We start from the raw sequence: 15,031 nt of genomic DNA, 5'->3' as shown, positions 1-15,031 counted from the left end.
TTGTTGTATTTCGTGGCGAGGGCTGGATCAGGAATGATGGGGGTCTGGGGCCTGATAATTGGCGCTGTACCGGTGATCACACTTAGAAGGTCAATGTCGTTTTCTTCAAGTCAAGAGACAAGACTTTTGGATCCACACGCAAGGCTTAGTTCAACACATGGCTTCAACTGCCGGTTTAGTGTCAGCTACGCCATGAACATTCAGAAATGTATACCGATATATACGGATTGTTATTTTGTGTTGGCATATATCTTAGCATGATGGTTGTTTCGTTGAGTGTTTCAACTCCACATAATTGTCTATTTGCTGTCAGTACAGCTAGAACTTGACCGATGCGATCCAAGTATCTCTGGGAATGATAGAGCGCGATCACGAATGCAGTTTATAGAAAGTCTTTCAAGATCTTCAAGCTTGATAATGCTGACGATATTTTATTTGATAAATAGATTTGAGCCAAATGAGCGAATAAATCAGGTTTCCTTTGAACCAATGTCAAACTGCCGGAGGGCTAGCATGTTAAGCTCAGATAAATCAGCACTACGCTGATAGACTAGGGTATTTCATTTAGCTTCTATTCCAACTATACGTGACTAGTAATAGAATCTGTCTTGGATACGTACAATACGATTTGACCAGTATTTAGAAAGGGTTCAGTGCTCGATAGCAGACCCTCCTCCACTTGAGCCGCCAGCCCCAGTGGGACCGCTGCTTCCTCCGCCGCTTACTGGCCCACCACTGTTTCCACCGCCATGGTTTCCGCCTTTCCCGAAGAGCGCGAATATAGGCTCATTCATCATTGAGGGATAAGTACTGTAGTTGTTGGCGAGTAGTAAATAAGACAAAGCTTAGAGTGTAAAAGACGCTGTAGATAGGCGATTTGAGGTTCCTGGATAGACTGGTGTCTAAGATCGTTCACTGAGATACGCAAGCTTTATACAGTGGGCTTTGCCCTTAATCAGCAGCAGACAGAAGACCTGGCATACGTAAAAGATTGGTCAATTATTGATTAGTGTGGGGGATAAGAGTGTGTAAAGCGGGGTTTGCATCAGGCTGAGACTTGTAATGTCGATTTCACCGCATCTGGTCAGAATTAACGAGATTTGTGAGCCTTTTTCGCCGCATCAAGTAGAACCTAGCGAGCGCCCGGAGACATTTTTCTGAAGAAGAATTGGTTGGTTACTGGTCTACAACGTACGGTGGGTGTATATCCAAGGTAGAGGCTGCATATGCAAGCCACCAGCCACAGCCAAGAAGTTCTGCTGTTGAATTGATCTGCTTACTTTACTTCATGTAACGAATAAGAGGTGCAGCGTCCAGCCACCCCCTCCCAGATCCACCTTGGATATACACCCACCGTACGTTGTAACTGGAGGGAAGGCGGGAGAGGATCAGGCGCCCTAGCGTACGTTCAAGGTCCTATGACCAGGATACAGATTCAACCTATTTTAAACTGGAGTGTCGAGTGAGGATAGAGCTCCACACAAATCGCCTCTTGATTTCTGAGAATACAATACCACACACTATCATGGAACTTTTGCCAAATGAGTCGGCTCGAGCAAGAATACAATTTGTGATGGCGCAAATTTCAGAGTTGCGCCGCATTTGTGGTGTTCCATCCATATCTCTGGGGATTCTTCATCGTGGAGAGGTCCTACACAAAGAGAGTTTTGGGGTGAGGAACGCGGAGGAGGGCTTGTCAGCAAATGCTGACACGCTGTATCTACTGAGCTCTCTGTCCAAAACCTTTCTATCAGCTGCAGTTGGAATAGCGGTTGGCGAGGGCAAAATGGAGTGGAAAGCACCTTTGTCTCGATATATCCCTGATTTTAGGCCTTCAGATGCATACGGTTGTGGAAAGGCAAACATCGTCGATTTCTTGCGACACACCAGTGGTCTGAGCTCTCCACAGCTCCTGATATTGGGCCCACGAGGAACTCTGGTCCACCCCGAAGAGGATTTCTTACATCTCATGAATACGTGTCCAACACATGACCGCGATGGTGCTCGGCACAATCGGTGGTGGCTCTATAACAATTGGGGATATGGTTTGGTTGCCCTCGGACTGGAACGTGTTTATCGACAGTGTTACGCAGATATCATCCAGGATCGGATTCTGAACCCATTGGGGTTAGAACGGACAAGTGTCCATGGCGTCCTCCCAATCAGTGAGACTAACGTTGCATACCCATACGCCAAATTGGAAAATGGGAGTTTCCATCGATTACAATCAGACCAGTGGATCACCCATCACCATATGCCAGCAATTGCTGCCATGGGAATGCGTAGTTGCGTTAACGACATGCTTTCATGGGCCTCACAGATATTGGATGCAGAGAGAGATGATCCGAAAGTGAAAGAATCTACGCCTTTTGCTGGTGGTCCTTCAAGCATCCTTCATGACATGGATCGAATTAGAAAAGGCCAGTGGACGCGACCATCTTCAGTTAAGAAGCCGCTGACAAGTGATACTGCCTACTGCATGGGCTGGTATAAAACAACAATTCCCACTCCGATGCTTGGCTTTTTATCATACAATGATATGACACGGGACGATTCTGACGAGACAAACCTCGATTTTATTATTGGGGTAGAATCCACAAAGAAAGAGCTTATCGCACACAACGGGGTATTTTGCGGCTCAAGTTGCGCATTCTACACATTCTCAGACACTCAGAGTGCAATCGTAGTATTTGCGAACGGTCAACAGGATGCAGACGCGGCTGAATTTGCAGCTCAAATCATCACGCAAGCTCTTTTTGACTTGAGCCCCAAAGTTGATATCCTCTCTCTAGCGCGACAGGAAGTCTTTCGTCGAAGACAGAACTTCACAGACTCGCTCTGGTTTAACTGGGAAAACGGCAGAGATATTGGAACGACTGAAGAACCACGAGAGCAGTACGTTGGGAAGTACGAAGGGCACGCGACGTGGCTTTCTATTGTGATTGGAAAAGACAATGCTGAGCTTTGTGTGCAATTCAACTGGAACAAGGAGTCTCTCACAGCTTTGCAATATTATAAGAAGGATACTTACAGCTTCTTCCCAACCTCTCGAGACCAATATCTCAAAGATTCCATGATTGAATTAAACGACCACGAACTCGCTCTCTTCTATTTCAAGCGCAACGCATCTGGCAAAGTGTCAAGTCTATTCTGGAAGTGGGATCATGAAGGAGGTCCTAGCATGTTTAAGAGGAAGGATCACTGTTATGTTGAGTGTTCTACGTCAACATAACCGTCGAGTTGCTGTTAGTACATCCAGAACTACACCCATGCGATCCAAGTATCTTTGGGAATGGTGGAGCGCGCATTCAAGCGCTGCGTGTCTCTCAACATCCCCTTCCTCTCCTGCACCTTCGAGCTGACAGCGTCTTATACCGCCGACAGTGTGTACTCTGCCAAAAACCTTTCAACCATCGTCCCGGACGCCCTCAGTGCTGACAAGGATATTGTAGAAACTTCGTGTGCTACCTCCACAGGCACCGCGTCTGCTTGCATGCGATCACGATCAGCCAACATCCATTCGTTCGTGTGTTCACCAATCACAACGGCGTAGGAACGCAAGACAATGAGATGGGTGCGCTCTCAAAGTCGGATCAATGAGAATACAGCGCTGACAGCCTTGAAGCCAAGAGCATCCTCAGGCCCTGGAGGATGTAAACGCCCGCCTTCCTTCGTTCCCACGCTGATCTTATACCAGCGCCTGTGTTGTCACTGTAGCGCCAGAACATGTCTTGCCCCTCCTTCCCTCCCTTTGCAGCCATTGCGCAGCCGACCGATGGAAATGGTACGAGATGCGGTTCTTTGCTTACCGACATCAGTCGAGACTGACCACGCTCCTTTGCTTCGATTTACCTACAAAATACGAATTGGCTATCTTGGCGACGCAAATCGTCAGTCGTTCTTGTCGTCCCTGCGCCATTTTCCAATGTTCCAGCTTGTCTCGGATGCGCTGCCTCAACGGAATGAGGATCCGGTTTGGTTGATCAGAGATGGCATGAGCAAATAAACAGGTCTAGCTCCGGATCGCATTGTTCTATTTCCTCCTTCTGTGTCGCTTTGCACAATCGCGGTACTAGACGCCAACATCTTCTGTTGCAGTATGGAAGTGGTATCAGAGTTGAGCTCCAAACAATGAACTTTAGTAGGAGTTGAAATTCAACTACTTGATTCCATCCTCACGATCGAGGGATACCCTAAGACGGATGAGTATCAGAAGGTTTCACGGGACATTCAGGCGATTCTACAAATAAGCGCAGACCGAGAAAAGACGGACATGATACACCAATCCAGGAGTAAGATCGTCAGCGCCAATACAAAGCAATTTAAAGTGTTCGCGCCACCCTACTTACAACACCGCACCAAAATCTCAACCTGTCAAGCCAAGACTGCTCACTTTTAGCTATTCTTGCAGCCTCTGCAACGGCTTTCGCTATTGTACCAGTTAGCCACTGACTAGCAAAGAAGAAAATCAAAGCACATAGCTGGACACAGCACTTACCATCAAGCTCCTCAGCCATTTTCTTCATAGCGCTTAGCGCATCCTCATGAAAGTCATGCAAATATTAGTCTTCCTCCCGCCAGGTATTATCGTCAATCTCCTACTGCTCGAACCACGCCTCCAGCTCCTCAATCGGACTTTGAGAAAACGTTTACCAGCTCCCCATCGTGGGGTTAGATGGATCTGGTAGATGTCAACAAACGCGCGATCGTATGTAGCGTAGTTAAGCGGACGGCCTATTTTGCGTGTTTTGTAGAGTTCATTGGGGTCTGCGCCTGCTGCGATGGCTTTGCGCATGGCTGCGAGCTGAGTTTCTATGGGAGAGTAGGATACCGGATGGAACATGAGAAGAGGGTTTTATTCGAGTAATGAGTCGTTTACCAGAGGCAAAGTGAGGGTGTACGGTATTGGCCGTGGTGAGGATTTATGGGAAGACATCTTGGTAGATGTGTATGAGTAAGCGTTGCCATGATGTGGTGGGTATCCACCACTCTTTTATGTGGCACGGGTGGTTGAACGAATGCTGACGTTGTTTGGCTAGCGTCATTACCTTGTATTCGAGTTTCGATGGAAGGAGAGTATTTGCGTCATACCACCTATCGTGTTGAAAAAAGGCCCGTTGAGAAACACTATGGTTTGATAAAGTCATGTTATGGACTTCGAGCAAATTTGCTGAAGCGAACAAATTTGCACATTACCGCTTCATGGTGCTATGGATTCCTAAAGCAACTCAAAAGCGCTGTGTCGCATCGTAGTCCTGTAGCGTTTATCGATATTGGTAGTCTCTATCTGAGGTCTTTAATATACTCCACGAGGATAGTGTTGGCAGGTAATAGTATATTGCCAGCATGAGCACCGCCACGACCAAGCAGCACAACGTGCGTTCCAAGTTGCCAAGATAGGGCGGCGCGACGTCGATGACAATTCGTTCAACAATCTTTGTGGCAAGGAGAGATGGGTACCAACAATCACCGACCTCCGGCACATCGCGAAAGAGCGCATCGCTGCAACAGCTGCATGGCATTTTTGCAACCGAAGTAGCGACCAAAAGGGTAGCGATCCCTAGATAGTAAGATCAGTGGTACTGGAAAGCAATCACAGCTGCAAACCAGCATCATCGGCTCTTGTCGCCTATACCAATGCCATGATAGAAGTCGCTCCTCCCTAGCATGAGCAGAAGTCTCCTGCAACAACGAACCCGAACGGTAGAAACCAAGCCCCAGAGCACCAGCAAGTCATGGACTCTTATCGACTGGTGGAGAAAGCAAAGCCTAACTGTGGTCGGCCTTAAAAGGAGAATGCAAGCTCAGTGTTTCCCACTGAAGTATAGAACCTTAACCTACAACTATGTACATCATCTTACCAATCCTATGATGTTTCCAAAATTTGGCTGATTCAACACGAACGCACAAATGCTAAGATCGTGTTTGAACCAGGACAAATTTTGAGGAGAAGGCCCATCTCTGATCGACAGCCTCTTCGTCGTCAGAACAAGAATTGTTACCGTTAGCCAAATGCTCCGCCCTCAGAAATTTCCGATAGATTCGCCTCACTTCGAGATGTCCCACTTCGAGATAAGCCCTAGGTGAATGTTCGTCAATGGAGACCAAGTTTTTGTATGCACAAGGCCAAGAAACGTTATACCCCTCATTACCTCAATTCCAAAACCGTCAATCCAATCTACATGGATCTCTTCAACGTTAATAAATCTTGGAAGTATGTCTTTCTCATTTGCAACCCACCATTCGTTTGTGTTCGCACGACTGAACTTCGATCGCTTAATAGAAGATCCCATCGGTATAAATCAAACCAGATAAGACGACCCTATGTTCATCAAACCAATATCCAGATACAGCCATACATATCGGCGATTCGTACCGTGCTGCTCATCTGTGTTTAGGGAGATTTGCTGATATTGTCCGTGGCTTCGGGCTACTCAGCAAGTATGCAGCGCCGTAGGAATTATTGACAAAACCATGTGGACATATGGTTGGTAAGGCTTCATTCTTGACGGGCTTTCTTTCCCGTAGTACACCATGCATCTGTCGAAGTGGATACGTCGCTCATGGCTTCTTCAAATCTCGAAGAATCGATGCAATTCCATTGACTTGGGTGTGACTGTGTTGCTTCGCGTGGGTCTTCGGACGTAGGCTTCACAATGTAGACGAAGTTCTGGGGGCAAGCTGGGAAGAGGGAAGGTGGACATGTGTAAGGATCGAGTGAATACCTGCTGTTTCTGATCATTAATATAATTATCGATATTGTCAATTGTCACCACAAATCGGACCCTTGAGCTTGTTTAGGCGTCGACCCATCATCAGAATTTGTTGAGCGCAGTGTGTGGAGTGAGAGTGATGGATTTTCTTTGGAGGTCTATAACTGGCACTAGTCTCAAGCTATTGGTGCAGACCTGGGAATCGCCCTTCAAACATAATGTATGCTCTATATAAACACGACTTCCTCGCCAAGTCTCAGCTGCTCATGGTTGCGATGATCTCTGACCTGCTATCGCTTCGCCGCGGCTCCCCAGCCGCCGCCGTCTTCACCGTCTTGACAAGCATTGCGGAATGCAGCTACGGCCGAGCAAATTTGGCACTAGTCCGCTAGCGTCTAACGCTACTCCGAGTGTCCCACTTTCTAACAGCTACGGAATACCTATCGTTCCCAACCCACCCGAAAAGATGGCTAGAAAAGTTGGGCGGAACATAGTCACGACACACTGTGAATCCTTGAACTCCTGTAACCCTTTGCCGAACACCCTCTCCTGTCTCTAGAAATACTTGGCAGAAAGTACTATATTAGATCACCGCCCATGTCCCAAGATAATACTCGACTTGTGCAGAATCATCCCCAAACCCTCTGAGACGTCCAATCTCACTCGCTCAACTGTTGAGGCTGCATCCCAGTCATGGCTGCTCCGTCTCCAACAATTACCTTGATCACCGGTCCGAATCGCGGTAAGTTTCCTCGTGCAGTACGAAGAGGCCTTCTATATTGATACTTTTCACCTCAGGTATCGGGCACGGGTTTCTCCAGGCTATTGTAGCCCGTCCAAACAACCTTGTCATAGCTGCTGTGCGAGATCCTTTATCCAAAGCATCACGGGACCTTCATTCTCTTCTCAAGGGCGATGGCTCGCGAGTGAAACTAGTCAAGCTCAATTCCGCCATCGAAACAGACGCGGCCAAAGCTATTGAGTCACTCAAGGCGGACGGCTTGGAACACATCGACCGAGTAATTGCAAATGCCGGCATCGGCGATGTCTACAAGCCGCTCTTAGAAACCGACATCAAGGACATTCACAGGCACATGGATGTCAACTTCTTCGGCGTCCTAGCGCTGGTGAAGGCCGCAGTACCACTTCTACAGCAGGCTAAGGACCCCAAGGGCCCGAAGATGATCTTCATCGGATCAGGCGTGGCCAGCTTCGCAAAGAGCCGAGACTTCGTCGGCCCGTGGTTCTGCTACGGCGTCACCAAAACTGCCGTCCACTATACCGCGTCTCAACTCCATCTGGAGAACAACTGGCTGACCAGCGTGGCGCTCTCGCCCGGCTGGGTGCGCACTGACGGAAGCGCCGTTCTCGCGAACACGCTGGGCGTGCAGCCGCCTTTGAGCGTGGAGGACAGTGTCGACGGATGCCTGAAGGTCATCGACGAGGCCTCCCGCGACAAATTCTCGGGGGAGCTAGTCGAGTATAGTGGACAGGTTATAAGCTTCTAATGACCTTGTTGGGGGTTCAAAAAGCATTGTCCCTAAGTTTCCAGCGGGACACGTCGCGCCACTTTCTCCGAGATTGAACAAAGAAAAAGGGTGTAGCTATGTAAATACGACATTCTGAATCTGACCTTTGTTTCCCAGTTTCCATCGTATACTCCAACACCCATCAGGTTTCGTGTTGACGACACAGAAATGATAAAATAGAAGATGTCATCGTATAATAGCATGTATAGTTTCTAGGAAGACACGTCAGGGCAACGCGAATTTGAGGTTGACCAGCCGTGACGGAACCCAATCTCTATTTACTCTCCTGGGAACATCTCAGCTTACGAAGACCCATCGTCCACCCCGTCAGAACCAGCATCACTTCCCCTCCCTGTCCCAAGTCAACGATTCCGCGAGCCAACATACCTGACCTCCTCTGACCCTCCGACTCAATTATAGAACGGTATCAGACACCTAGAACATTACTTCCCAGGAGTCACGCCACGAACAACGCAGGAACCATCCGCCTGGGGACGGCGTGCGACGTGACAGATGCTGATATCCACATGTAGCGCGCCGCGGGGTCCTCGAAGCCAAGGAGCGGGATTTGCGGCTGTTCGATGGAACAAGTTTGTATATTTGTGCGCGATACATGGGGCATGCGCTAGTGCGACAGTGCCGACTGCGTGACGGTCTCATGAGGTTAATGTGAGTGTATATATACGTATCCATCAGACGTCCTTGAAATATCTACGTCTCATTCACTTAATTACTCGTACGCTTCGATTCAATTGCACTTCGAGAACTTTCATCTCGCTCCCCTTCTACCGTCTCTACAGATTTCGAAAAGCCTCCAGTCATGCGGCTTTAACATATAGACTCGCCACATGCCATAAGCGTGTTATGGCATCCACACCCCCCGCCTCTATCTTCCCAACTCAGTCAAGCTTCCGGTGTAATGGTAATGGCGTGTGGATGTCCGCCGAAGCAGTCATCGTCGGTGCGGACAACAGAGATGTCGAGCAAGCCACCTTGCGATGGAACGAATACTTTAAGTCCGCATCAACATCGCTCGTTGAGATCGCCACCGTAGAAGACATGGTCAAGACGGTAGGATCCTTTCTGATAGACGCTGGCTGATGTTGAATTGAAAATCGGATACGATATACCAAATACTATTTGCTGGAAAAGGTGACTACGTTGTCCCCACTCACTACACCAAAGAGTTGAGAAGTCTACTCCAGTTATGTCTAGTCGGCCCTCACGATGCAAATTTACTTGAAGATGCCTCTGGCCTTTCTGCACCCGTTCATCAATCTTTTTTCCCCACTCTGGGGGAGGATCCAAGCTCTACGGGGCAAAGATCGCCAAATTTTCAGTCCTGAAGTAGCTGCACGTTTAGAAGATCTGCTCGAAGAGATAGGTAAGTAGATTCACACCTTCTCCTAGATTGTAGAAAGGCGATGAGTGCAATGTATACTAGAGAGGAAGCGGAATAGCTGACGAGCATGATGGACTGGCTCCTCCAACAATACCGAGACTTTCGGCAAACACAAGACGTCATCAACTGTCAGCTTGACATCAACTTTACGGCGATTCATTCTTTAGCCGTTGTCATCGTGAAGATAATGTTCGCATCAGCGGAGGGATGGAATGACTATGCCCTTGCGCTTATTGAAGATCTGGAGCAAGCTCTTAAGGAGAGCGGCGGTGCGATCACAATGGACAGGAGTAACAAGTTGTTCAAGCTGGACATTAGCATGGAAGAAACATTCAGGCATTCGCTAATTACCGCCAGTAACTTTGCGCCGTGGATGCCAGCTAATACTGAAGTCCTGTGACAAACATAAATTTCAGGTCTCATTCCAATGACAGCTGCTCAATGACAACTTTGTAGTAGACGGGACTTTCTTGCCCAAAGGTAGACGGTTTGCTATGGCCGCAGAGTCATTGAGTATATTTCCGAGCGTGTACGAGCAATCTAATGGATTCAGAGGTTTCCGCTTCGCTACCTCCAGAGGCCCGTCGGCCAGTCCGCAAGTTGAGTTATATACCAACTCAAGCCTGCATGGAATGCTCTCTGGCCACGGCAGGTAGGCGTGGCCCGGAAGATTCTTTGCTGCGCTGGGTGGCTGGTCATCCTGATGCATATTCTCGCAAACTACGAGCTGAAGCTGCCGGGCGGACTGGTGCCGCAGAAGGAGAAGTTTGCGGATTTGTAGAATCTAGTTCCTAGTGCGATGTTGGAAACCCGAAAACGGAGGCCTTCCGCACAATTGGCGGCGCTGCAATTGCAGTGTGGTAGTGGCGCTCCGGCAGCAGTAAGACACGTAGAAGGTAACCGTGTTCCCCGCTTGCTGCAGATGCACCTGGCCGGGCTTGATGTGGAAACTCGGCTTGGCGCACTTGCGCACCGTCCTAGGCTATCAATAATCATCTACACCAGCGATTTCGTGTATGACGTTTGGAATCACTTGATCAAAGGATACAGCAGCTTGCATATTCTTTTGTAAGATTATTCTACAATCTAAATATTCTTCAAGAGAACACCGATAAGAAATTTATTATAGTCCTGGTAGATTCTGCAGGGCGCGCTAGGCAGCCCTGCGTGTTCTCGTCAAGACTAATCTGGCGAGGTGTGTCCGGTCACTAAAAACAAGCTCCTTGTAAGGCGGAGTCGATACGGATATTCAAATGGGGTTCACCCTAGAAAGGTAACTCCGCCAGCACACAAGAGGGAGTCCTCTTTCATCATGCAATATGCCTAAGGATTTGTATGTAAGTCCTTCGCACTCAAGTTGCATCGGTATGGATCCCTAGGGAGGCAGCTCCGCGGCAGATGGGGCGCGCGAAGGATGCGTTGAGTTCAATCAGCATGCTAAAACCGCCCTGCTACGCCGCAACCTGTTACCTATATATATTGAAACTTGCAGCTGGCCTTCGTATGCGTGTTCCATATCCTTCAAAGGATGCCTACCACGATGCCGATCCGCTCATAGAGCTTGTAGCGAAGGAGACCACGAGTATCCACGATGTTAGGAGGGTATCAGCGACGGAAACGGCCCGTGACGGCTTGCCAGCCGTGTTACCAAAAAAAGCAGAGGGTATGGTTCCAAAGAAGCAGAATAAGTGTCTCATAGAATACGGCCCTAACCATGGCAGTGCGACCGTCAAGTGCCATGTTCGAATTGTATGCGCCGCAAGCAGCCGGAACTCTGCCATTATGCGGCCGTGACGATTAGGCAACACTCCGGCGAAGCTGGTTCTTCTACCTCTCTCCAGGAATGCAGGTCCTACAGGCAGTCCAGCGATTACGAATGTTCTCCGTCTCAAAACACTGCAGTTCCTCGTCATGACATCATCGATGATAAGCGTCATCCCATAGAACGGTTGTTGGACAAGGTAAATTCGCATGCTTGTCACATTGGTCGATGTCGAGAAAACCCCCACAAATGCTGACCATCTGCACTGATTTAGTTCGGTTTCTCTCCTTGCGTCAAGTTCGAGTCCCAGGACATCTCAGCCGGTCTCGTTTTGACCTTGCAGGATTGCTTCGAGGCATATCCGAGACGTTCCATTACAGACACCTTGGTCCAAAGCTTCTTCGAAGATATTAGGCGGTCGGGCCAGCAGTTGGATCAGGCTCTGTTCTCGGAGTCGTACAAAGAATGGTGGAATCAAGCGCCCGTGCAGGGACTGGAGCAGGTGATGTTTGGTATCCTATTGTTAAGAGTGTGTTGCATCGGCTCAGCATTTCTTCAATCGGGGACATCAATGAACAAGCAGATTCTGGCAATCGGAATATCGGAAGTTTCGACACATTGCGACAAGCTTGCAAATAGGATCCAAGACTTGATTCAGGGCATGCCCGGCACCAAGTCCACCATTTATGTCCAAATCATTTATCTGGATGCAGTTTACCACTCGATTCAAGGCCACATAGAGACTGCGTGGTACAAACTCAGTAGTGCTATTCGCATAGTGCAGCACATAGGCGTGAACGTGAACCCGCAGGGCGCCCAGCACAACGGGGGATTGAAGTCCGAAATTCAGGCGCACCATCTTATGTTTCTAGACGTCTTAATCATGGATTCAATCCTCTGCTTCTTCCTTGATCGGCCACCAACAGTCTCTGAGAAGCGCTTCATCGACCTTCAGTCTGCAGAAGTCGGCTATCACACCAATCCGCGTCTCGAAAGCGAGCCTAGTCTATACACTGAGCTAATGCTCCAGGCTAAACTCTGGCAACTCTGGACAGCTATGAAGGAGGAGGACGGTGGAGCCACTTTCAAGTCAAAATCGATCCCAACTCAAGTTGAGCAGCGATACCGTCGACTGAAAAGGTCGTTCATCGACCAACTTCCCAACGCTTTCAACCTCGATCATCCAGACAAGCAATGGGACCAGCAAAATTTGATATTGAAACACCAGCGCGAGTGGCTCCACGTTAACATACTCATGGTTCAATGCGGTATCCTCCAGGATTCCCTGCTATTAGACCAAGCAGCACTTGCAGGGATGAGCCAGAGCGAGAGAAGTATGACACATAAACATGTCAAGCTTCTTGCCAACAGCACAGCTGCACTGCGAGAAGCCCTTTCCAGTCTCCACAGCCTCTCAGGCTTCGCAAAGGGTGCCATTGCCATCCTACAGCCCTTTGCTACAAGATCGGCCATTCTAGCCGGTTTATCCTTTATAAACATTCGCAGCATGCACGCAGGCAGCAGACCCTCCCGATCATGGCCGGACTATCAGTCAGAGGACGCTATATCACTGAAAGCATGCAAGTCGCATATTCATGAGACGCTCATCTCATTGATGGCCTCGCAAGACGACCCATCCTCGGCGAACGAGACGAAATCACTGCAAGCCATATTGGGAAGAATGGATGACCTCAGCGCCAGGGATGTGAACATCGACGTTATAAGAAACGACTTGACTCCGCAACAGTTTTCTGATCAATCCTTGATAGGCGGTAGCCTGGGCGAGAGTCCTAACTTCCCCCTCCTAGCGACTTCGGATTTCGTAGACCGACCTGCAAGTTTCACCAGCCCGCCATCAATGTATGAGTTCGAGGAAATCCAAAACAACAACATGCAGAACAACGATTATCTCTCAATGTTCTTTGATATCACGAACTCGAGCCACTAAGGTGCTGCTATGGCGTTGAACCTGAAACGCGTCACATCTTTTAATATGCCAAATTTCGATACCTAACGTCCCTGTACAGAGAAAAGATTATAAGGAAAAGTAGACTATAAAATTAATATATATATACTAATAAGCAAAGCTAGAAGTTACTGTCTTATAGTAAATTCGAGAGTAAATATAACTTTAAAAGGAATAAACTAAGTATTTAGTAATTAATAAGTTAAAATACTTTTAAGAGAATTATAAATAGATAATTAAGATAAAAGATAAATAAATAGTAATAATAAAATTATATTACTTTTTTAGGTAGAAGCTTTAGAGATTTATTAGTATTTTATACTAGAGCTCTAAGATATAAGACTTAGTTATAGTAGCAACGTAGTATAGTAAAGATAAAATAATAGTATTTAATATATAATAAGATATAATACTAAGAAACCTATATTTCTTTAAAAGGTACTTTTATCTATATATATAAGCTAAGAGGCTAGAGCTAGTAGAATAATATATAATATACCTCTTACTCTATACTTACTATAGTAGAGTAATAAAGAAAGTATATCTAAAGAAGTATTAAAGTAAGATTATATAATATAGGTTATATAATCTAGGATTAGTATATAGTAACTAAGCCTCTAATAAAAGCTTAATAGAGTATTAACTTATAATATACTTATCTTATTTAGTATTAAGCTAACTATACCTAAAGAGGTATTAAAAACCTTTTCTTTATATATAATAACCTATATAGAAACTAAAGAAGCTTTCTATTTATAGCTATTTAGGTATAATACTAAATTATTTCTTTAATATATTTACCTATAAAGTAATTTATTTTTAGTAATAATAATAAAGCTTTAGTAAGCCTAAGTTAAAAATTAAAAAACTAATATAAAATAGGTATAATATTAGATAATATTTAGTACCTAATAATTAGTACTTTAAAAACTTAATAAAGTATTAGTATACTTTTTAAAAACTTAGTAACTTTATAACTAGAAATTATATTAAACCTATATAAATAAGGTTAATAGATATTAGGTTAATATCTAGTAACTATAGCTTATTATACCCCTTTAGGTTATAGACACCTCTGAAATTTAGTAGGATATAGCGAAAATTAAAATATAAATAGGGGTCTAACAGTAATAACACTATAGTTAGAACTTAGATTTATAATACTGCACTACTACTATTATATATATTCTACTCTGTACTCTCTTTTATAAAAGTTTTAATATAATATCTCTTAATTTTAAAGAGTTATTTAATATTTTATATCTAGAGACAGTTAGATAGAGCTAATCTTAATTAGGAAGTTTTAAGCTAATACTAAATTAGAATAGAAAGTTTTAAGCTAATACTAAATTAGAATAGGCAGTTTTAAGCTAACACTAAATATAAGTATAAAGCCTTAAAGAAAGAAAGGTAGAAAGTAATACTAGTTATATATTTAGCGTTAGCTAGCAGTAAAAATTAGGTATCTATATAGAGGCTAATAATGCGCTTCTTCCTATATAATAAAATATAACCCTTTTATTTTTAAGTATTACTACCTATCTACTAACTCTAACCTACTAGTAGGCTTAGAGGACTAGTAGAAGAACTAGTCTAGAAGTAGAGGTAGTTAATACGTAGTTACTAGTAAGTATTTCTAGTAACTACGTACTAACTATG

General features: G+C 45.8%; 4 protein-coding genes across 4 annotated transcripts; all 4 read left to right on the top strand.

Moving 5' to 3' along the window:
• Positions 1–1,525: 1,525 nt before the first annotated feature.
• Positions 1,526–3,232, top strand: P153DRAFT_358021 (beta-lactamase/transpeptidase-like protein; the record flags this gene model as incomplete). Its single annotated transcript, XM_033666765.1, has 1 exon — positions 1,526–3,232. One exon carries the CDS (start codon positions 1,526–1,528, stop codon positions 3,230–3,232), a length of 1,707 nt encoding a protein of 568 aa, XP_033522244.1.
• Positions 3,233–7,232: 4,000 nt separating this feature from the next.
• On the top strand, positions 7,233–8,390 carry P153DRAFT_318873 (NAD(P)-binding protein). The gene is made up of 2 exons (XM_033665068.1): positions 7,233–7,455; positions 7,512–8,390. Exons 1-2 carry the CDS (start codon positions 7,407–7,409, stop codon positions 8,219–8,221), a joined length of 759 nt encoding a protein of 252 aa, XP_033522243.1. The 5' UTR covers positions 7,233–7,406; the 3' UTR covers positions 8,222–8,390.
• A 974-nt stretch (positions 8,391–9,364) lies between these two features.
• On the top strand, positions 9,365–10,529 carry P153DRAFT_404999 (uncharacterized protein). The gene is made up of 3 exons (XM_033672006.1): positions 9,365–9,630; positions 9,711–10,035; positions 10,079–10,529. The coding sequence occupies exons 1-3, from the start codon at positions 9,470–9,472 to the stop codon at positions 10,298–10,300; spliced, it is 708 nt and encodes a 235-aa protein (XP_033522242.1). The 5' UTR covers positions 9,365–9,469; the 3' UTR covers positions 10,301–10,529.
• Positions 10,530–10,886: 357 nt separating this feature from the next.
• Positions 10,887–13,524, top strand: P153DRAFT_423864 (uncharacterized protein). Its single transcript, XM_033672456.1, has 4 exons — positions 10,887–11,009; positions 11,137–11,307; positions 11,366–11,605; positions 11,681–13,524. Exons 2-4 carry the CDS (start codon positions 11,236–11,238, stop codon positions 13,352–13,354), a joined length of 1,986 nt encoding a protein of 661 aa, XP_033522241.1. The 5' UTR covers positions 10,887–11,009; positions 11,137–11,235; the 3' UTR covers positions 13,355–13,524.
• The last annotated feature ends 1,507 nt before the right edge of the window (positions 13,525–15,031 follow it).

This window comes from Dothidotthia symphoricarpi (assembly GCF_010015815.1).
Source record: "Dothidotthia symphoricarpi CBS 119687 unplaced genomic scaffold P153scaffold_13, whole genome shotgun sequence".
NCBI lineage: Eukaryota > Fungi > Ascomycota > Dothideomycetes > Pleosporales > Dothidotthiaceae > Dothidotthia > Dothidotthia symphoricarpi.
Note: the sequence above shows the minus strand (reverse complement) of the source record. Positions and strands in the feature narration are given on the sequence as shown.